At 34.0% G+C, this 22,861-nt stretch overlaps 4 protein-coding genes and 1 pseudogene across 4 annotated transcripts; 2 read left to right on the forward strand and 3 right to left on the reverse strand.

The window, feature by feature from the left end:
• The first annotated feature begins 668 nt into the window (after nucleotides 1-668).
• On the forward strand, nucleotides 669-1,205 carry LOC141649955 (zinc finger protein 7-like). Its single transcript, XM_074458619.1, has one exon. The coding sequence runs from the start codon at nucleotides 669-671 to the stop codon at nucleotides 1,203-1,205; it is 537 nt and encodes a 178-aa protein (XP_074314720.1).
• A 3,996-nt stretch (nucleotides 1,206-5,201) lies between these two features.
• On the forward strand, nucleotides 5,202-8,420 carry LOC141646459 (pumilio homolog 12-like). The gene is made up of 5 exons (XM_074454341.1): nucleotides 5,202-6,048; nucleotides 6,411-6,591; nucleotides 6,926-7,092; nucleotides 7,582-7,843; nucleotides 7,940-8,420. The coding sequence occupies exons 1-5, from the start codon at nucleotides 5,264-5,266 to the stop codon at nucleotides 8,096-8,098; spliced, it is 1,554 nt and encodes a 517-aa protein (XP_074310442.1). The 5' UTR covers nucleotides 5,202-5,263; the 3' UTR covers nucleotides 8,099-8,420.
• A 330-nt stretch (nucleotides 8,421-8,750) lies between these two features.
• LOC141648438 (putative glucan endo-1,3-beta-glucosidase BG4) lies at nucleotides 8,751-10,694 on the reverse strand (annotated as a pseudogene).
• A 1,568-nt stretch (nucleotides 10,695-12,262) lies between these two features.
• Nucleotides 12,263-14,306, reverse strand: LOC141646460 (putative glucan endo-1,3-beta-glucosidase BG4). Its single transcript, XM_074454342.1, has 2 exons — nucleotides 13,811-14,306; nucleotides 12,263-12,974 (listed from the first exon to the last, which is right to left on the reverse strand). The coding sequence occupies exons 1-2, from the start codon at nucleotides 14,250-14,252 to the stop codon at nucleotides 12,403-12,405; spliced, it is 1,014 nt and encodes a 337-aa protein (XP_074310443.1). The 5' UTR covers nucleotides 14,253-14,306; the 3' UTR covers nucleotides 12,263-12,402.
• Nucleotides 14,307-17,815: 3,509 nt separating this feature from the next.
• LOC141648441 (auxin-induced protein X10A-like) lies at nucleotides 17,816-18,254 on the reverse strand. The gene has a single exon (XM_074457104.1). It carries the CDS (start codon nucleotides 18,156-18,158, stop codon nucleotides 17,901-17,903), a length of 258 nt encoding a protein of 85 aa, XP_074313205.1. The 5' UTR covers nucleotides 18,159-18,254; the 3' UTR covers nucleotides 17,816-17,900.
• Between the last annotated feature and the right edge of the window lie 4,607 nt (nucleotides 18,255-22,861).

Here is a 22,861-nt window from a genome sequence, read left to right on the forward strand (position 1 = left end):
CATACTTCGTATGATATCTCTATTATCAACACTTTGGCTATGATCTCCTACCCCACCTAATCTTATAAAGGTGAAACATGTTGGCCATATTCTTTTCTGCAAAAAAGAGATGAACAGAACTGAATTAAACTGAACAGAATAGAGCCGAGCTAAACTAAAATGAATGAAGCTGAAAGGCCCTGTTCTTTTTGAGGTTGAAAATAGCTGAAATGAACTGAACTGAATTGAAATAAGCTGAAATTTGCATAGAGTTGAGCTGAGCTGAACTAAACTGAGCGATAGGTTACAGAGATGCCGACAATCGAGTTGGTGAAGAAGTTTGTCAGGTAGTCAACTGGTGTTGGTGTTGTTTAGGTCACACCAAAGAGTAGATAAGTGGCATGTAAAGTTGGTATAAGTATGATGATAACTAACTAGAGAAAGCAAAAGTAGACAAACATATCAAAGTGGAATCCTAAGCTTCATATACATAGCCAAACAGTATGACTAATACATGATTGTCTCTTATTTTAGCAAGTTGCAAAGCATCACTAAATGGGTCCACACATACTAAACATCTGATATAATGTCTACATCTCCCACCTTAAAATCACTCATACAATTCAAAGTTTCCGAGTCATCGATTTTCTACTGATATTCTCTTGAGTTTATAGAGTTACGGCGAAAGGATGAGGTTTCAGGATGAGGGAGTGAGTGATGCATCATCAAACAATGATCAAGGCGAGCGGAAAACAAATGATCGAGGCTGGTTAAATCTTGGTTTATCGAAAGGACAAGGTTCAGGTTCGAAAGAAGTTCCTGTCAAGACATTTTCCTGCAATTTCTGCAGGAGAAAGTTTTTCAGTTCTCAGGCTTTAGGTGGTCATCAGAATGCGCATAAGCGAGAAAGAGGTGCTGCCAGAAGGTTTCATTCTCAACGGATGATGTCGGTGATGGATTGGCCAGTTGGTTCTTCACAGATGCATCGGTCGCTTGGTGTGCATTCACAGTCCCTGGTACAGAAATCACAGAGAGAAGCGTATGCGATTGCTGCAAGATTTAGAGATTCAGATGCTGAGCATAATAGCAGTTCCTGTTTTTTTATTGATGGCCCTGCAAATACGATGTGGCCAGGTTGTTATCGCGTTGATTTTCAAGTGGCTCAACCGCCACCAACACTGGCTCCACCACTTGAATCAAACCTCGACTTGAACCTTAGACTCTGATATGATGCCGAACATCAGAAACAGTCAAACAGCCTGTTTTAATGTATTCGATATCTGTAAATTCAACAAGTAGAAGACGAAATCTCAGTCCAATAAGTCATTTAAGGAAAACTCATTGTATTAGTCGCTCTGTTTGCTCAGCTCAACCGTTCTAGGATTTTTTTATATGAAAATAGTAATTTTGCTTAAATCTATGGAAAACTTCTGTGAAACAAAAGGCGAGTCCTCATAACGTTATTGTTTTATGCAGGCGTCAATCAACTGGATACGCTTTCTGCAGTATTACATACAGATAAGTCAACTCGAATGAACCAACATTTCACACATTCCATTAGCTGCAATTATTATAACAGATGTAAGAAAGATAAATAAAGAACGTGAAAAAGAGAACAGATTTACGTGGTTCAATAACAATTTGTTAGCTACGTCCACAGGCAGAAGGGAAGAATATTATTGATCTTGAGGAATTACAGATTTCAGAGTATACTCGTTAGAGTATTCTTCGTTAACATGAACTCATACTTAGATTTTGAAGAGTCTACACAGAGACAGAAAACCCCACCCAATATCTCAGAAGACGAAACTAACCACTTTGGCATAGCCCTCAGAGAAGTCCTAGATAATACGCAAGCATCCGATCAGTGCTTTTGTAGCCATGAACCGATAACTTGGATGTAAGAAAATGAATAATGTTAAGGGTGTGTTTGGATAGCAAAAGTGTAGGGAAAGGGAAGGGAGGGGGATGGAGGGGAGGGAAAGGGAGAGAAGGGAAGGGGAGGGAGAATGGAGAGGTGGAGTTTTCCCTCCAAATCTTGTCTATGTTGGAAGGGAAACATTTTGGCTTGGAGGAAGGAAATGAAGGGATCCATTATCCTTCCCCTCCAAATCCCTCCACCCCTATTTTGCTATCCAAACAATGGATATTGTCTCCTTCCAATTCCCTCCCCTTCTTTTTCTTCCAAATCCTTCTATCCAAACAAGGCCTTAGACTTTGGTGCGCACTGGGTAAACCTTCGGGCATACGTGATAGTCAGCAAACCAGGCATAATAGATAAGCCACCCGAGGGTGACAGACTCATGATCAACTAATTCATGTTCATACAAAACCTTAATGTGTGGACAAGATGTCATAATTCTTGAGCATTTAGCAAAGGAAGAACAATAACTTAGCTTGATTGATTATAGGCCGAATATTCGCATGTGTATGTTGGCCCAATAAACTTGGATCTCTATCCCAGCCCAATTAGTAGATAAGTTGGGCTGATATTAAACTACTCCAAGACTCATTAGTCGGCCCGAATCGAACTATTCAATTGATCTTAGATCAATATGACGTCGAAAACATTCATCCTTACAAGGTACTTCCTCCATCCCAATGAGTTGTTATCTATTCCTTTGTACTCGTATATAAAAAGACAAGGAATGTGAAAAATGAAATAGACCTAATAATATAAAAAATTAATGGCCAATTATCATGTGATACTGAGGTATAGTACCGTGTTCTCATCATTTGTCTCGAATAACAACATCAGAGTCTTAATCCCAAAATGATTTGGAGTCGGCTGACATAAATCATCCTTTAAAACCGTCCATGGATGAACGTACACCTCAAAATACGAAAATACGAAAATATAAAAAGGAAAAGTAAAAAACAAAAAGGGAGTGAAACGTAATACAAAAGCCAAAGTAAATTTATAGGCTTTAAAAAATCGAAGTCCGGATGTGTTTTATAAAAACTTAGAATTTAAATCAAGAATAAAAATTAAAACGATTTTGAGAACCGAAGTAAAACTTAAGGGTCCGGGATACTTAAAAGTGGAAAGCAAGTATTAATATATAAGAAAGTTGGTAAAAATGTGTAATAAATTCGAAAAAAAAAGTACAAATAAAATATTAACCCGATACAAATATGCAATAATGATCAAATTCAAAACACATATGAGATAAAAAAAACTGGAACTCCAAATCATCCAATGCCATAGCGTTGCTATCTCATTTCCCTTGCATAATGGAGGAATAGTCAGGGATTAAGTTAGATTGGAGACGGCTCCACCATCAGCCTTTGGGATGACCCTTGGCTTGACTTTGGTCCTCTCAGAACCCTCGTTCTAGGCCCCCTAAACTTTTCTTCCTCCACTGCTAAATTATGCTCTATTATCTCCAATGGAGTTTGGGCCCTTGACTCCCTTGACTTCGTCCTCCCCGGTTACATCACCAACAACATTCTCTCCATCCCCATCCCAATTATTCCTAGACCCGATATCCTTTCCACCTCCCTTGCCCCCAAAGGCAAGTTCTCTGTCAGTGATGCTTATTCCTCCCTGTGCCGTCCCACCCACACCCTCACCCTTTCTCCCTTCCCTGATAACCTTAACTGGCTCTGGGACCTCCCAACCCAACCTCGAATCAAAGTCCTCCCCTGGCTTGTGTGGTGGAACAAACTACCGCACAAAGCTTCCCTCTTTGGTAAGAACATTTTGCCCTGTTAGTCCTGCTCACTGTGTCCTAACCCCTCTATTCCCGAGACCTCTCTCCACGCCCTCCGTGACTGTAGCTTTGCCTCCCACTCTTGGTCTATCCTTAACGTCTCTGATTCCTTTTTCAATGCTGACCTTCATCACTGGATCTATGACAACTGCACTTCCCAATCCCGTAGTTGGATTACCCTTTTCACCTTCATCCTCTGGCGCCTTTGGCTGCGACGCTGTGACTTAACCTCCCCCCCTCCCCCCGCATCCACCTCTCCCTCCCCTTCCACCTTCTGTGCCTCGGTCGCCTCCCAATCCTTTGCCTGGACCTGTGCCTCTAACCGTTCTCTCACTGCCCCCGTTACGAGTTCCACCCACCTTGATGCCTTTAGCTACCCTTTGAGCTGGGCCCTTCCGCCGCTTGGTTAGTTTAAGACCAACGTTGACGCGACCTTTTCCCTCTCCTCTTCCTTAGCTAGCCTGGAGTGTGTCATCAGAGACGGTTTTGGTTCCTGGGTTTTAGGTTGGTCCACCCGCTTCCTTGGTCCTAACCCTTACCTTTGTGAGGTCCTTGCTATTCGGGATGGGATTTTACGCTCTAGAGTCCTTGTGAATAATGTCTTGATCGCCTCTGACTGTCTTGATGCGGTTACCTCAATTTTATGCCCCTCTGTCCCCTGTGGACCGTTTACTAACATTATTCTTGAGTGTAGGACCCTCTTGCAGGACTACCCGCATTTGAAGCTTGTATTTGAGAAGAGATCGGCCAACCGTGTCGCAGATGCCATTGCCCACCACTCCATTAGAGACTCTAGTACTTTGTCGGGTTGTTTTGAGTGGGATCACCCCCCTCCTTTTGTTGTAGACCTTTGTACTTTAGACTCTGTTTTGGCCTGTGCGCCTTTTTCCCCCGACCTTCCCCCGTGATGTACTCTTAACTCTTTTTCTGTTCTATTTATCTATTGCTCCTTTCTTCTAAAAAAAAAAAAGTTAAATTCAAAATCGACAGTGGCCAAAATACAAATTTTATCAACATTTCTGATCAAGTTAACTTTTCGAAAACATGAATGACATTTCTCCAAAAAGTTCACCCGAGGCATAACCTGGTCAGCACGTGCTTAGCTTCGTCCTTAACATATAAAGATATTTAATAGTGTAACTTTGCATTGAGGAAGAAAATATACAAACTTTGCATTAGGGAATAAAATATACAAACTTTAGCATTTTATGATAGAAAATAGAAACTAATTTTATAAAATAGGACAAAAATCATCCTTGATATTATATTATACTTAACATATACACTAAACTGATTATTTTTACCCTTTTTATAATTATTTAATCAAAAATATACTCTTAATAATCACATATCACATTTCAATCTTCTTCCACAATAAAAAAATCTAATCTTTTTTACTTAAACCAATCACCAAGAAATCCACATAATTAAGAACTTTAACCCAAATCAACTACCCAATTCTTTATATTTTAAATATTTACCTCACTTACCTCATTTACTTCATTTGTATGAATATTTACCCTCATTTCCATAAACCCTAAAACCTCATTTTCCCTTTTCTAATTTCCACCATGAACCCTAACCCTAATCCTAACCCTAATCAATTTCAATGGCGTTCATTTCCTTCTTCTTCTTCACTCAATTATCAACAACAACAACAAACCCTAGAACAACAATTCAATAATCTCAATCTCAATTTAATCTCAGAATCCCCAATTAATGTTCAAAATTCCGAACTTTTCCGACGACCTAATTACTACAATAATCATGATAATATTCTTGCTAATCATATACTTAGCAATAATAATTACTCCTATCAAAACCCTAGAATTATCCCTAATTCTTCGGCAACCGCGGCGATGAATAGGAGAAGAGCAATTAACAGTAGAATTGAGGATGAATATTTAGCAATGTTATGGTATCTTGAAATTACTGGGAATAATCAGTTTTCGGGTTCTCGTAACCGGGTTCGGAATAATAATTATAATTATAATTATAATAGTTCTAGGGGTAATTATAATTATAATTATAATCCTAATAGGGTTAGGAATGAGAATTATGGAATTAATTTGGGGATTAGTTGGGAAGAATTAAGAGGAAATGTTGGTAATTATGTGAAAGATCATCAAAAGTGTAAATTAGTTCATCAAATGTTGGAGAAAGCAAATAAGGAAGAGATTAAGATGATAATTAGTGAGATTAAGGATGAATTAAGGGAGATAATTGTTACTCATAATGGTGGTCAATTTTTTCAGAATTTATTGGATTATTGTGATGATCAAGATGTAACCCTAATTTTAAAGGCTGCTATGGTTAATCAGAGATACTTTGTTGATATTTGCTTGGATAATCATGGGTACATACCTTGAACTATTGTACTTGTTGATTGATGTTGTTTTTGGTGTTGACGGGTTTTGAAATCAGGTCATGAGAAAAATCGACTTTGTTTGGTTGGTTAGTTGAAGAATAACCAACCAAACAAAGAGATCGGGTCTAACAAAAGTTATTTGACTCGAGTGACTCAAGTCAAATTGGACATGATGGATGGTATGACTCGAGATTGACCAGAACTTGAAAATCACACGATAATGAGCAAAACAACCAAAGGATTGTTTCAAAATTGAAACTTTATAGTAATAATAGAAGTCGTTTATGAATTTTTTTGTGATTTTATGTTGTATGTATACGTTTTAATTGATTTTGTGTTGGTTGTTATAGGTCTCGTGCGATGCAGAAACTAATCAAGAAGATTGATGGAAAAAATGCTGAACAAAAGTCAATAATTTTGTCAATGATGAAGGAAGTCATGTTGACTCTTATTACAAATATGAACAGTTATTATTTTGTCACAGAATTATTTTCTTCTCTCAAAGGACCAGCTGCATATGATCTCATTATGGTATGATTTATAATCTTCTCTTCTTCATTGAATATTTATACATTGTCATTATATCGGTTTTCACTAGTATAAGATAATTTTACGTAGATATCATTGTAAAACCGCTTGTTGTTTTATGTAATTATCTTGATACAAGTAGTTATTAACTTATCAAGCTCTTTTGTGTGCTTATTTTGGTAAATAAAATGTTATAGGTCGACACTACTCTACTACCTCGTATAGTCGTATACTCGTAGGATCGTAGTAATAATCCTAATCGTAAATAAAGTGAAGAAGGATAATGGCGAATCATAGTGATTTATCGATTTATAATTGTGTTTTTGTTTGAATGTAGCCCCTTTTTGATGATATAGCTGAACATTTTATGGAGATAGCTGTGGACAAATTCGGGTGTTGTGCGTTGCATATATGTCTAGAACATGGCCATAGAGGTCCACACCGTGATCGCATTCTGAACAAAATCGTTTCTCATGCAGTCGAGTTGTCCCAAAATGATTATGGGTATGTCCTACCTGACCATGGATATGCAATTTTATGTATTGTTTCTTTAGTACTCACATACTGTCTCCATCCTGATCATTTATTTACGTTTGATTAAAAGTAAATAAATGGCTGAAACGGAAAAAAGTACATTTTTTTAGGTAATGGATTAGGGAAAGTATACTTATTGCCTATTATACGTAGCAACATAGGTAGCATCTGATTAGCCATAACATGCGAACGCGGACCGAGTGTTGTATGCCCGTACTGTATGACATTATTTCATACGTGAGAGCAGCCCAAATACTCATATATATACTTTTCATTTAGTTTTTCGGAAATGAGGTGATCTCACATACTCCGTATAAATCGGTCTTATATGCCTATGCGGTATACAAGTTTTTTCCTTGGAAAATGAGTCACATATTCATCGCTTAGCTACCTTAATATGCTAGCTTTTAATAACATCAATTCTTTTCGCCTTTTTGATTTTTTTTTCGGTTGTTGCAGAAACTATGTTGTACAATATGTAATTTCGAAGCCACAAGAACGGTTTTCGAATGAAATAATAAGGTCTTTGTATGGTAAATTTGCATACTTTTGTATGAACAAATACGCTTGTCACGTTGTGGAAAAATGTATCTTGTTTGGCACAAACGAACATTTGGAAAGCATAATCAAAGAAATAATGGAAGATCAAAACTTCTTGAAAATCCTTCTCGACCAAACGGGTAATTATGTCGTTCAAACTGCAATTACTCGATGCAATGAGGTTAGTACTTCCATTACTCCTATTATTGCATAAAACCGTTTTAACATGTGAAACGATCCTTTTACATATATGTAATTATTTGTATTCTTGTTGTAGGTAGCAGGCCATTCGGAAAGACTAGCATCGCTATTCAATAGTTTAACAGAGGGTGTTATTGCTAAATACCCGTTTTTACATTATGATCGCCTGGGGAAACACGTATTGCTTTGCGCTAGGACTGAAAAAGAGAAGCATCGTCGAAGATTGTCACGCTAGCTTTCGGAAAATTGTTGATTATTGTTCGGGTATACCGTTTGTTTGTGTGTTCAGCTACTCTCATATGAAACCGTCTTACAATAAAAGCCTAAACCAGTGTGTAATTTTCATTTTAGTATATAGGTTAGATAATGGTCCATCTTATGTTATGACCGTTTTATAACTTTTTTGTTAATTGTTTGTGTGAGTTTGTGAGGTCCAAATTTAAGTTGTATGAACGTTCTTTAGGGAGCATGTAGCAACGTAAGTTTGAGTTTGTGTTGTTTTAGAGTGTGTCTGATAAACAATTTGAGTAGCGTCGTTTGTGATAATAATATTATTGATTGATACAAATAACTTTCTTTTTTCTTTTCCTCTCAAATTATACAATTAATTAGTGTCACTCGAGACCAATTCTGGATACTTAGGTATCTTGTGTTGCACGTGAGACCGTCTCATTCAAGCTTTTGTGATCTTATTTACAGTTAGAGAAGTGCTTTTAAAACTTTGTTATCAAGTACAGAGTAACATCCAAATTTTGTCGAATACTCTATGTCGTAAGCTTATATATAATCAATGCAATTCGAGTACAAGCTACCTTAGATATGTAAAACTTAGATAAATTCAGCTAGACGTAGAGACTAGAGAGAACAAATGAATCAGACGTAGAGACTAGAGAGTATATGTTTATATCTGCTTCACTTAAAAACTTAGATAAATTCAGCTAAATAAGACGTCGCTAGATAAGACGTAGAGACTCCACTTAAAAAACCTACATAAATTCAGCTAAATAAGACGTAGAGACTAGAGAGTATATGTTTATATCCGCTTCACTTAAAAAGCAAGCTTGGATAAATTCAACTAAATAAGACATAATTTGGTTGCATACTGGGATTAAAAAGTCCCCAATGCTGTTCAACTCCGGGTTGCTTCAAATCTTCATCTAGCATGGCGAAAAGGTATCCTTCTATTTGTGCTTGTGGGTTTTTTCGGTGTCCCAGTACCATTAATCCTCTGTATGAAATTATAATTGTAAGTAGCTGCAAGTTTCGGAGTGGTATAATTGCCATTTCCGTCATGTGGCCAACCACTTTCCGATATTACTATATCGACATCATTAACACCTTCCTTCTCCATTGCTGAGTAGAAAGAATCAAGCATTGCATCGAGGAGGTTAGAGTAACTTAGAGCTCCGTCTTGGATGGATGGTTTACTTGAACCCAGTAGCGCGTAATCCAATTGTATATGAGTCGGATCCGAAGCGTAGGGGAAGTAAGGGTAGAGATTAACTAAGATGGGAGTTTTCTGGGATGATAGGAACTTTATTATTTCACTGATAAAAGGACGGGCGCTCTCGGAAAAATTGCCTGCTGAAGGTGGGTATGAAGTATCTAACACTCCTGCATGCACCACTGTGGTTGCCTTTGTACCTTAATTCAAAGAAGATAACAAAAATGTTAGAAAATTATTACTCGATAACGAATTGGTTGAATTTTGAGTCGTGTTGGGTTGGTTTATAATCATTCGATTAATAAAGTGACATTGGGAAAAAAATGTTAACAAAATTATTACAACCAGGGACGAAGCTAAACACAATCGACCAGGCCCTGATTTGGACGGACTTTTTGGGAAAAAACATACGCAATAACTTTTTTTCCATAAGAAATAACTACGATTAGAGATATAGGTAAAATGATATTTCAACCCTAGTAGTTTTTCAGGGACGAAGCTAAACACAATCGACTAGGCCCTGGTTTGGACGGACTTTTTGGGAAAGAAACATACGCAATGTTACATTTTTTTTCCATAAGAAATAACTACTACGATTAGAAATATAGGTAAAATTGATATTTTGGCCCTAGTAGTTTTTGATACTAGCTTCGTCCCTGAGTACAACCAGGGACGAAGCTAAACACAATCGACCAGGCCCTGGTTCGGACGGACTTTTTGGGAAAGAAACATACGCAATAACATTTTTTCTCCATAAGAAATAACTACGATTAGAAATATAGGTAAAATTGATATTTCAGCCCTAGTAGTTTTTAATCCTAGCTTCGTCTCTGAGTACAACACGTAAAACATAGAAAGGTAATAGTAAAACAGTAAGAACAGATCACATACCAAGATTACTACTCTTAAGAACAATTTGTAGATTTTCCATGGCAGGCAAAATCGACTCGCTGAATTGACCCGGTATGACCTCATTCCCAACACCAATATACATAATATCAACGTCATTCACATAAGGTTGAACATGGGACACAAACCACGAGTGAGCCGCCTCTATCCCGGACGCCAAAACCGGTATATCCTCGTTTAAAACACCTAAGGTGAGATTAATACCGCTTCCTCTAAGTGCTTCAAGCACTTCAGGGTACGGCTGAAATATCCTCATCTTTTTTATTCCGAGTTTTTGGTAAAGATTTACGATTTCTTTTGGAGACGGAAGGTTATCTCCGTTAAGTCCATAGCAAACTCCTATGTCAATTTCGCTTCGTGCTAAAATTGTAAAACTTGTATGGATAATCAAGGATAGAAGTATTATTGCATTGTAGTTTGCCATGGATGGAGTAATAAGAATTGAATGTTTGTGCGTTGCAAATTTATAAGAAATCGATGTAATTTATACAAGGAAATTTCTGTGATATTAAGGGAAGTTTCCATCATTTAAATGTTGAAAAATCTGCAAAAAAATCCAAAAGATTGCTTCTTCAATATTTTTGAGAGTAAAAGTGTGTAATTTTTGGTGGGTCTGAGTATATTTTAATCAAAAGGTAAATAAATGATTGAGACCGAGGGAGTATAAAATATTCTTGAGAATCTAGTGATTATGCACTTATTTAATCTCGTTTACCTTTTATATATTCTTCGAGTCTTTGTACCTATGGTAAACAAATTATTGGGATGAACGGGTATTTTAGTGTTCGCTAAAAAGGTATGGTAAATTGGCGATACGGAGTATAAAAATAAGATCATAAATTATGTAAATTAGAAATTTGGCTAAGTGTGTGTTTGGCCTAGCTTGTAAAAGTGTTTTTGGACTCAAAAACAATTTTTAGCCAAACATAACATTTTCTAAAAGTTAAACAAAAAATTCTCTAAAGCTAAAAATCCATATTTTTGCTCATAGAAATAGAAGTAGCAATTTGTTGCTTCTGCTTTTGAAAAACACTTTTAAAAAATTAAGCTTGATAAAAAAAAACTCATTTTTCAGAATCGCGGCCAAACATGCTCTAAATATTGTGAGTGTTCTACTATGCCATAGTTATTTTCTTGTAGGAAATTCCTATAGATTATACTTGTTGCTCAATATAATTACGGTCTCTTGGAAAGATGATCATTTTTTAAGAATTTGTAGGACCATGGAAAGGATATGATCCCTGCTCTTTCTTTAATTTGAAATTTTATATTTATTTTGTTAATTTGGAATCTTTATTCTCATCGAATTTGTATTTACCTAGCCGGTAAATCTAATGCAAAATTGTTTAGTCGAACACATTATTCTTATGTAAGTCGGAGTTAGACTAACTTTATGTAAAACTATAGACCTTTTACATATATCATTTACTAACCCTTCTATATTAGGTGATAATCTTATATATTAGGCTTTTTGATAGTGACCTGCAATTCATTCGTTAATAATCTCTTTGTATTATTAGGGTCATTCAACTATGGTCCCTGACCCTTTTATTATTAATCGTGATCGATATTATTGGTAGAATGTCTCAGCTCCAAGCCCACAATTCCTGTGTCCTTTTATTACAATCATTTTAGCTTGTGGTTCACTTAGAGCACATTCTATCTAATAAAGAGTACATTAGAAGTCAAAGCCTAATTATTGACTTCTAATGTACTCTTTATTACTATCAAACTTCATTGATTCTTTTGCTTCCTTGTTAAGTCTAGTTGCTTGAGTTGGTCATTATCATATTGGTTGTTTCGTCTCATGTGATTATGTGAAACCAAGCCTACATACGTGTTATTGCTTATTTACATACGTATATAAGGTTACTGGATTGGTCTCACATATGATACACGCGGCCTTCACATTTAAGTTTTTGTGTACATTTTTAGAGTCAGAAATTGAGCTATCGACTATCACAATTCACGAGGCCGAAATCAAAATTTTGTTAAAAGACGTAGTAAGTTTTCATATATATTTGATAAATTATGAGAAATAACAAATGATTAGAACGGAGTACATCAGAAATGAAAAATAAATAATTGAATATATACTCCGTATATATTAAATCAACAAAATAATGGTCTTCCAACCTTCTTTGTTTCACACATGAAAAAAAACCAAAAATAATTTACAATTTCAATCAAAACAAAACATAATTTGGTTGCAAAGTGGGAGTAAAAAGTCCCCAATTTCTTTCAACTCCAGGTTCCTTCAAATTTTCATCAAGCAATGCAAAAATGTACCCTTCAATTTTCGCCTGTGGTCGCTTTGGCGTTCCATTACCGCTCTCAACCCGCTTTACAAAATTGCTATTGTATATCGAAGCGAGTTCAGAAGTCGTAAGATCTCCATTTCCGCCATGTGGCCAACCACTTTCCGATATTACTATGTTTACGTCATTTACGCCTTCTTTCTCCACTGCCCAGTAGAAAGCGTCAAGCATTGCGTCTAGGAGGTTTGTGTAACTTAGAGGTCCGTCCTGGACGAATGTGTCGGTTGAACTCAATAGCGCGTAATCTAATGGTATTTCAGTCGGGTTTTCAGCGTAGGGAAAGTATGGGTAGAGGTTTACTAAGAGGGGTGTTTTTTGTGAAGATAGAAACTTTAGGATTTCAGTGATAAACGGACCGGATTTGTCCGAAAATTTGCCTTCTGAGGGTGGGAATGAAGTTCCTAATAATATTGCATGTACCACTGTGGTTGCCTTCGTACCTATTTTTTTCAAGGAAGAAACAGAATCGTCAGAAACGAACCAACTCGACCAAAAGCTGTAAATAATGGAAAATGAATTCTTTAGAAAAAACTGTAAATAGTTGAAAAACACGATAAATAATGTCCGCTAATAACATGACCTGACTTGACCTAGGGTGAGGTTGAATCAATAAAATTGAAACTTGCCTTGACTTGATGAATTTGACCAAAACCCGTAAATAGTTGAAAAGTATGATAAATGTTTGCTAACTTGACCTAGGATGAGGCTGAATCAATAAAATCCAAACTTGCCTTGACTCAACTTGACCAAAACCCGTAAATAGTTGAAAAACACGATAAATGTTTGCTAGTAACATGACTAGACTTGACCTAGGGTGAGGCTGAATCAATAAAATCGAAACTTGCCTTGACTCAATTTGACCAAAACCCGTAAATAGTTGAAAAACATGATAAATGTTTGCTAATTTGACCTAGGATGAGGCTGAATCAATAAAATCCAAACTTGCTCATTTAACCTTGTTAAGTCGTCAGAAAGAAACTCGACCAAAAGCTGTAAATAATTGTGTTAAATTACAACAGAAAGCAAAAAAAGATACAAGCAAACGTAAAGAAAGCACCATACAGATTTACGTGGTTAATGGTGTGTTAACTACGTCCATAGGCAGATATGAGAAGAGAGTTTTATTGATTCAGAAGTCACATTTTCAGAATAACTGATAGGGTGCGACTTAGAGAGTTTATATCAGCTAGTGTCAGTCTTTCAGAATGACAACTAACAGATTCAAGGCATAAACCGAACAAGTTAAAACACATGATAAGAGAGTACATAGACATACCAAGATTATTACTGTCAAGAACTTTCTGAAGGTTTTCCATGGCAGGCAAAATCGACTCGCTGAATTCCCCCGGTATAACCTCATTCCCAACACTGATATACAAAATATCAATATCGTTCACGTAAGGTTGAACACGAGACATAAACCACTCGCGAGCCGCGTCTTCCCCTGAAGCAATGAACGGTATATCTTGGTTTAGCGTACCCAAGACGAGTTGGATACCGCTACCTCTAAGAGCCTCAAGCACTTCAGGGTAAGGCTGAAATATCCTCATCTTTTTAATACCGAGTTTTTGGTAGAGACTTACAATCTCTTTCGGACGTGGGAGATTATCGCCGATGAGTCCGTAACAAACTCCAATGTCACCATTGCTTTGCCCTAAAACCATAATACTTGTACTAAGAATTAAGGACAGAAGCAACATTGCATTGTAGTTTGCCATGGTTGATATAATGTTTTATGTTATATTGTTATTGTTATGGTTGATTGAATTGATAATATTGTGCATTATGCACCATCAATTTATAGGAACCCTAAAGGATTTTTTTGTAATATTATAAAAATTTAATTATGAATAATTACATGTTGAAAGATTCTCTAGACTTAATTAAAAATAATTAATTAATTGACTTATTATTTTTTTTGATTTTTTATTTTATGTTGTACAAGAGGGAAAGAAAGGGCAATTTTTGCTAGGTTGGAGAATAATTATTATATTTGGAACATGTAGAATTTTTCTTAAGTACTATCTTGCGACTTGCTCATATTATATGGAGTAGTAAGATATTCGTTCCGTTTCAATTATTTGTTTATCTTTAATTAAGATACGGCTGACAAAGGATAAAAAAAGTAAACAATGCATGAGACGGTGGGAGTATAAACTAAGGGGCAAAATAAGAATAACAAGATTTCAAAATTAAAAGTTTTGCCTAAAATTTGTGAGTGTTCTTTTGCTTGGATTTTCTTTAGATTATGTATGTTTGATCAAGATTACTAGGATTTTTCCAAAGTAAAAAAATCTAGTTGTAGGATTTTATATGTAGAACCATGGAAAGGAAATGATCTCTCTTTCCCAAATCTTTAATTTTATGTTTTTTTAAGCTTCAAGCTTTCTTTTTAAGTTTCAACTAATATCGAATGTTACAAAAAGGTAATTCTTATGTTCGTCGGATTATAAGAAAATCGGAATTAATAAAATTGGCTATGAATAATTAAGCATAATCTAAATAGAATACTCCGTAAAATATAAAAATTTTCTTTGGTTAGAGTGTACGGTTAATACATTTAAAGTACGTATATAAAGATTTTACGTCGGACTTGACGGTAACAATGTAAATTGACCTAATTAAATCTAGGAAAGATCCAGATGCAAGTACAAAGTCCAGTGAATGTACGTGATAAACATTAATTTTTGTGAAGGAATACCAATTCAATACCGTACCATTAAGCCGTAAACAAGTACTGGATTGAAGAAGCACCAATTCAACACTGTACCATTCGTCCATACACAATAAGTAAAGAAAGTTAATTTTGGATTTTGACACTTTTTGATATTTAGTTCCGAGTGGATCATTAATCATTATTATGTAAAATTACAAATACTTGTGAGAGACCGTTTCACATCAAGTTAATGTAAGACTATTTTTTTCGTACCTTTTTATGTGTTTGGGCATTTTCTTTTCGACTAAAAGGAGCTGAACTAAACATCTAAACTGACAGCTGGGCTGAACTGAATTGAATGGAGTTGATTTGAATTAAATGAAGCTTAAATAAGAGTTATTTGTAAAGAAATGAGCTGAATTGAACTGAATGTAGCTGAACTGAATAGAGTTGTGCTTAACTAAAATGAGTTGAAATTAACCCAGAAAAAAAAAAGTTCATTGTCGATTATGGTACTATGTGGCTTTTTAAAGTAGTCACTTTGGGTCACAATATCGTAGATAAAATTGCGTTAAAAAGTCACTTTTGTATGGTCACAGTCATTGACAAACGAGTGAACGCCGCTTTATCGTGACCCAAAGTGGCTTTTTAACGCAATTTTATCTACGAGTACTTTATAATAAGCATACCTATTTTGTCAATGACCGTGACTATACAAGTAAGTAACCTATTTTATATGCTTCGTACCCCTTTTTTTTTTATTATACCATTCTATATTACTTTATATTATAAAATGATCACATATATAATAAACTTATTATAAGTCCATCGTCTCTCAAGATATTTACTTATTCTTGCAAAAGTGTCATGGGTGAAAATTTAATTTTATTGAATTCGAACTTTCCAAACCTATGTTATGTAAAATTCATGAAGTGTGTGAAATCAAAAAATAACGCATAGAGACTTATCGAATAACAAAGTCCACCACCTCACGATAATAATAAGAAGGAAAACTAATAAGAATGAATACTTGTAGCTCAAGTCTTCAACTTGATATTAATGGAAATTCTCATTTCAGACGAGTGGTATCCGTCTGAAATTAAGACCTATAAAATGTGATCATTTTACGATTTAATGTGGACATTTTATGATAAAAAGTTAATATCAGTTTATTGTTAGAAAGTGACAATTTAAGTTATAACATTTTTTTATCATTAAATATTCACTTTTTTTATTATAAAATGACGATATTTTTCTCATCTTAGGTTAAGACCGTATTAAAAGAAATTTGTTGGATATTAAAATGCATTTTTGGTTTTTGGTAAACTATAAACGTAATTGTCAACTCAACTGTCATATTAAAGTCTAATTAGGAGTTAAAGGCCACTTATCCATAAAATAATTGAACTAATCAATTATATTATCAAAATACGTTGATCAATTATAAACATACGTAATTTTTTTTTCAAAATATGTTGACCGATTAAATTAGAGACTTCTAGCTGTTGTGAAGTTGGTGAGTAGAATATGGGTGATAATAATAATTTGTATTGTGATTTCTTGTAATTGCAAGTAAATGTGATGATTATAATTGCGATTGTGATAATTGTGACGATTACGTTCGTCTTAATAATTGCTGCATGGTATGTCAGGTGAGGGGAAAGGGGTGGCGGGGAAGGAGTCGGGTCGGGGCCTGGTTATAGCAGAGGTATCGTCTTAATAGGTCAAAGGTTAGAATGTCCTGCCCCTATATCATAGTATACTGATCTTGTGCCTCATTTGACACCAAAGTAGAAATAAGAAGGATATATAGAAAAAGTAGTATACAATTTAGTAAATCTTGTATACGAAAGAACAATGACCTATTTTTGTTGTCGAATGATCATAATAACCATGATTTCCACAAACACGTTATCTTTTGCTACATATATAGTGAAATTTGTAACCTATTATCACTAAAAAAATTATAATTATAATTAGGATATAATCTTAAGAAACTATTGAATTAGAATTTAAATTATATAACAATTCTGTTGAACTTTAGTGACTCTATTTATTCAAAATGCAAGGATCGGTAGACCTTACATAAAGTACGTGAGAGGGTGGTACTATACGAGTCTTGCTCGATACTACCCCTTGCACTTTGTAATTGTCCTTTTGATAATGTAAGTGACCTTTTACTACTCTTAATCAATAATCATGATATGGTTTTACATTAAAAGCAATTTTGAAAATTATTATGTAGGCTAAGTACTCAATAATCGTGCATGCAAGAAAAAAAAGGTACGTTCGTACGTAAAAAACAGTGATTATCATGTCTAAAATATGAATTCATCAATGTATATATAAATATAAAATTAAACCACCCTTCTGAATAATTCAAATGGGTGAAAAGTACAACATTTGTACGATTTTTCTCCTAAGTTCATGGATATGTAGAAGAAGTATTTACATCTTCAAAAAAAAAAAAAAATTAAACAAGCGGTCAGGGTTCGATTCCTGACACACTTGCGAATAAATTAAAAAAACCAAACTTAAGAGGGGTTTGTCCATTAGTTCCCTCCTGTACCTCGTCGGATATTACCTAGCTGTCGGTAAGGGATGCTCCTTATCAGCACCAAAAAAAGCCAAAGAAAAAAAAAGTTAGTGGAACAATTTGTGAAACAACATGACATTGTTTATGTTCATGTTGCTCAAGATATAATATTAATTACTTGAGTTGAGAAGTAAGATTGAAGAATGTTTCTTCAGTGCAAGTAATAGTAAGGCCGCCCATCGAATGATTAAACCCGAATTCTTCTTCAACATTGTGTAATAAGTCTTGGAAATTAGGGTGTTTTAAGTATGAAAGTGGCACTACATATCTCTTTGCTTTATCACCTACATAAACTGGAATGTATCCCTTAGGGACTTTGTTACTAAGGACTTGTTTCGCGGTAGTGAGTACTCTTTGGAATCGGATTGCCATCTCGAAAATCGCTTTGGAGATTAGTTGTTGTGAGGTTGAAAGAATTGAATGGGATTGTTGGATGGAAAGTTTGAAGTGTGTGATGCTTTTGCTATGGTTGAGATAGGTATTTATAGGAAGATGGTAGTGTTAGAGTATAACACCAATCTTGAGACTTCAACCAACAGCTTAAACTTTTGATTCAGATGGTTTTTTGAGATGGTATCAGAGCCAGTGTGACCATCAGCTTAGCCTCTATTATATTACTACTGATATAAAATTAGATGTGAGTATGGTAGTACTGAAACTAGCACTTCAAGAAATTTGGTTATAAGGACAAGAGAGTCGGTAAATTATTTTGTTATGAAGTCGTAATATAGTGAGATTACATAAACTATCGATCATAAATTGAAGAAGTGGATAATGTCCAACTTTAAAAGTGAGGCGGTTTTACATTAACATAATTGTATGACGGTTTCATTCTAGTATTTTTTGGTATGGAAAGTTTACGAATTGGATAGTATGCATGAATGTGATGACCCAACAAATGAAGGCTCTTATCACATGGCTTTGTTATGGTAGATTGGAAATGCAATAACTCTTGTTTCTTTCGACGATCTTTCTTTCGTCCCACATGTTACAGTTGAAGAGTATGATTCATCTGAACATCCCAAATGTTTATATGAAATTAGTCATATAATTCCCGTTTCAGACGGGCTGTATTCTAATTAATATACTAACATGTGATCATTTTACGATAAAATGTTAACATTTTCTGATGAAAATTAACTGTCTAGTTTATTATTAAATAGTCGCTTTTTATTATAAAATTGTGACAATTTTCTCGTCTTAAGTTAAGACCGTCTAAAATGCGAAGTGACGATTCTACAAATACGTCATAAGTAGTTATCAACGAACTCATATGTTGCTTTGTCATTGTATATGCCTTTAATTTGAGTGCTATGATTTGCAACATTCCCATGTGAATGTGTGTGAAATTGTGTCCTAACTTAATGTCAAGCAACCATGCATGAGTCTAAATTCTTCTAAACGTTTTGACTGATGAATTATGATCTTTTCTTATTGCGTACAGAATCCCGATCATCTGCTTACCTATTTCATTTTACAATGAAACTGAACTCGTCCACTTAAACATAAAAAAAAAATTCAAAAAAGTTATACATAAGCTCGGATAGATATGTGTTGGTTATACGGTTATTGTTATACCACATGAGATATAATGGTATTCAAATGAGAAATAAAATATTTTTTTTGTTAATTTATAAACTACTTGCACAAATTTCTATCTTTCAATAATGCTATTATTAGAAATAATGGCTTGACAGAAACTTATCCTATATATACTAAAAAAATAGGTGATCTCACAATTTTCCCCTTTAAAAAGCATATCTTTATTAAGGAAGCTAATTACGATTTATGTGCATTCATAGAAATAAGAAAACTATTAATTTATAATTTATTTTATCAAATTACTTTTCATTAAAATTAATATTTTCATCAAATTATATTATTTTCAGTAAATTCTAACCTATAATCTTTTAATTAAAATTATAAATAAAATTTATATAAAATTATAAATTGCTAAATCTTTAATTGATGTTATTATTTGAGAATGACTTGAACAATACTACGACTCAAACAAAACTACAAATCGCTCTTATTATTTCATGACAAAATAAAACTGAGAGAATTTAAACTGGAATCGCCAGCTTTTGGCCTTTCTGGTTGTGGTATAAAAAAAAAACTTTAAAATACATTTCAACATATTACTCAATATTCTTGATTATTTTTCAATTTCAATTTTTTTTCCCTCAAATCAGAGTACAATGAATAGAAAACTTCAATGAAAAATTAATGAGACTATTATATAAGTAATTTATTGAAAAAAAAAATTATTTTATCGTGCATGTATTGCACAGGTCCTAAACTAATTCCGCATTAAACAAACTATAAACTGCAATTATAAGCTTCGTGACAACAAAAATTCATGTTGAGAAAATTTATAAATGAAATCCTTAGTTTTCTCAAAAAAAAATCATTTAAATACAAATTAGGACATTAATAAATATCTTTCGGTATGTCGTAAATTTTACAACCAAAAAAGTCCATTTTAGAACAAAAAGCCCTATTTAGTCCATAAGGCCCGTGCTTGGGCTCGCTAAATAGGCCCGGCCCGGCCCATACATATGGGCCGTTTTCACATCCAAGCCCGACCCAAGCCTACATTGGCTCGGCCCATGATCACCTCTATTGGTGTGGTACAGAGGGAGTACCAAATAATAGTCGAAACTAAATTTAGAAATAAAAATTGCAGTAATGCGATAAATAATTAGACTTAATAGTGACCAAACCCAAGCTGGTACACGACTTGACCCGACGTGATATGGCTTGAATTCAATATAATCCAACACGGTTTGATAAGGTCACTTATTGTCATTTACTCTCCTCTACTTCCATCTATTTATTTCTTTAAAATCTATATAATAAATAGTATAAAAAGGCTAACATTGAGTACACTTTTAAATGACATTTGATATAACCACATGATTTCAAGAAGCCATATTACAAGTCTCATCATATCATCATTATTGTCTTTTATGTCCCCTAATATTTATTCTTACAATTACAATATTAAAAAAAATTAAAGAAGACAACAAACTTTTTATCTTCTTCCACTTCAATACTTTATTCAATTCACCACAAGCATTTAACCATACTTTTCATATTCTTTCTCCATAACTCATTTCTCAAGTTTCTTTATAATGATTCATATTTTTAGTTTACCTTAAATCTTTTGATGATATTATGACTTCTTAGTTACTACTTTTTTTTTTTTGAGATGATAATGTTTATTTCATGAGCAACAATAGACATGCATTTTTTTTATAATTTTTTATCAGCCTACAGCTCATTCGTTTTTCTCATGTTCTCTTTTCCATTATAAGATTTTACTATATTGGTCAAACTTATTTGATAATATTTTAAATATACTCGGTATATCTTATGCAATTTTGTATTTCGTTTACAATTGATTTTGGCATAATACTAATTTGTACAATTGATTGAATTTTCAGGAGCATGACATACCTGGGGATCAATACGTGCAAATGACAATCGAGAAGTATGTGGATTTTTTAAGAGGTAGCTTGATGTTTCTCATTTTTTTCTTGGAATTTTTGTTTTTTTGGGAGATTTTCCTATTTTAATTATTAATACATGACAATCGGTGAGTACAGAACACAATTTAAGAATTATCAATTTTTTTTATTTTAGATATTACTAGTTCAATATCAGTTAACACGATATTTGATGTTGGAGGATGTGTTCATATGGATGATCAAATCTGAAGCTCGTGAATGGAGTAATCACCATATTGAGGATGTATTTTTATGTCGTTGACATTTTAATTGATATTAGCCTATCTATTTTTGTTCCAATAATTATGCTAAGGTTTTTAGCCTATTAGTTATTCTTGGCCTTTTAGTTGTAGTGATAGTATCGACACAACATCCACGGATAATCTTACAAGAGAAAAAAAAACCATCAAATGATAATTAAATTTGAAATGGAGAGACACGTATTCAATGTATTCAATTACTATATTAGTCTTACTTCATTCACTTTGTAGGCTATTTTTCTTTTACCTATTGAAGGAGAAAAACTTGACCGCCTTTGGTAAATCGGCGGTTAAGAAAATCTTCAATCTCCGGAGCACCAATATCTTGAAGTTACATAATACATAACCCATGTATAAGTATTAATCATTGATTTCTATATAAACAACTTATTTCTATATACATGTAATTAGACTATTTAATTTGAGTATGATGAATTGAGAATGCAAATCATTAAATTTACGAGTTAACATAAATCATGAATCATCAGAGCAATGAGCAACGTCATTCGTTCAACATATACATTCAAAAAAACTCTCTACTAAATGCCTAAATCCCATTAATTTACTAGGTTGTTAATAGAGGAGAAGAAGAGTTACTCATGATATGCCTCTATTCCCCACTAATCTCATATTATTATTGTTTATATTACCGTGTTATTATGTTCAATCTCATAATTTCTATCTTATTTTATCGTCTGCAATGTTTCCAAATCAAAATCTGTTTTATATAAGTAGTATTAATAAAAAAAAGAAAATTTGTATAGGACCCGTGATTTTTCACGGGTTTCAAAACTAGTTATTTTATAACAAAGTTTAGACTCGACTCTTATTTGGTATGTAGATTTGTTGTTTACAAAAACATGCAAATATTATCAGTTTTTATTATTTATTTTAAACTCTACACGCCATGCACAGAAACTATCAGCATTCCTCTACATTTTTAGTGTTGATGAAAAACGAAACTACGAAAGTAATCAAACGGCCACTAAAAGTGGCTCGAGATAAAAAGAAGGTAAATAAGCAACCAAATGACCAAAGTAAATAAGCATAAGCTTGTAAATAAGCATTTAAGACAATGTGCCATGGTCGAGGCAGGCCAAAATTACAGGCCGGAAGACAGCATTCTCAATCAGCTGATTAGTCAAGTAATGTGAAAAATATGATATAATCAAGGAACCAAATGACCAAAGTAATCAGCAAACCATCAATTATATACAAACTTTCAAAGTTCAAATGAATGCAAGAAGAATTGTTTCTCGCTACTTGATCAGTAACGAAAGGACAAAATTTACATAGCCATTTGCAA

Source organism: Silene latifolia, chromosome 3 (assembly GCF_048544455.1).
Source record: "Silene latifolia isolate original U9 population chromosome 3, ASM4854445v1, whole genome shotgun sequence".
Classification (NCBI taxonomy): Eukaryota; Viridiplantae; Streptophyta; class Magnoliopsida; order Caryophyllales; family Caryophyllaceae; genus Silene; species Silene latifolia.

Coding starts and splice junctions, on each gene's coding strand:
- LOC141646459 (XM_074454341.1), top strand. CDS start 5,264: ATGAACCCTAACCCTAATCCTAACCCTAATCAATTTCAATGGCGTTCA. Junction 6,592..6,925: donor CTGCATATGATCTCATTATG/GTATGATTTATA, acceptor GTTTGAATGTAG/CCCCTTTTTGATGATATAGC. Junction 7,093..7,581: donor TTGTCCCAAAATGATTATGG/GTATGTCCTACC, acceptor CGGTTGTTGCAG/AAACTATGTTGTACAATATG.
- LOC141646460 (XM_074454342.1), bottom strand. CDS start 14,252: ATGGCAAACTACAATGCAATGTTGCTTCTGTCCTTAATTCTTAGTACA. Junction 12,975..13,810: donor TCTTGACAGTAATAATCTTG/GTATGTCTATGT, acceptor TGAAAAAAATAG/GTACGAAGGCAACCACAGTG.
- LOC141649955 (XM_074458619.1), top strand. CDS start 669: ATGAGGTTTCAGGATGAGGGAGTGAGTGATGCATCATCAAACAATGAT.
- LOC141648441 (XM_074457104.1), bottom strand. CDS start 18,158: ATGGCAATCCGATTCCAAAGAGTACTCACTACCGCGAAACAAGTCCTT.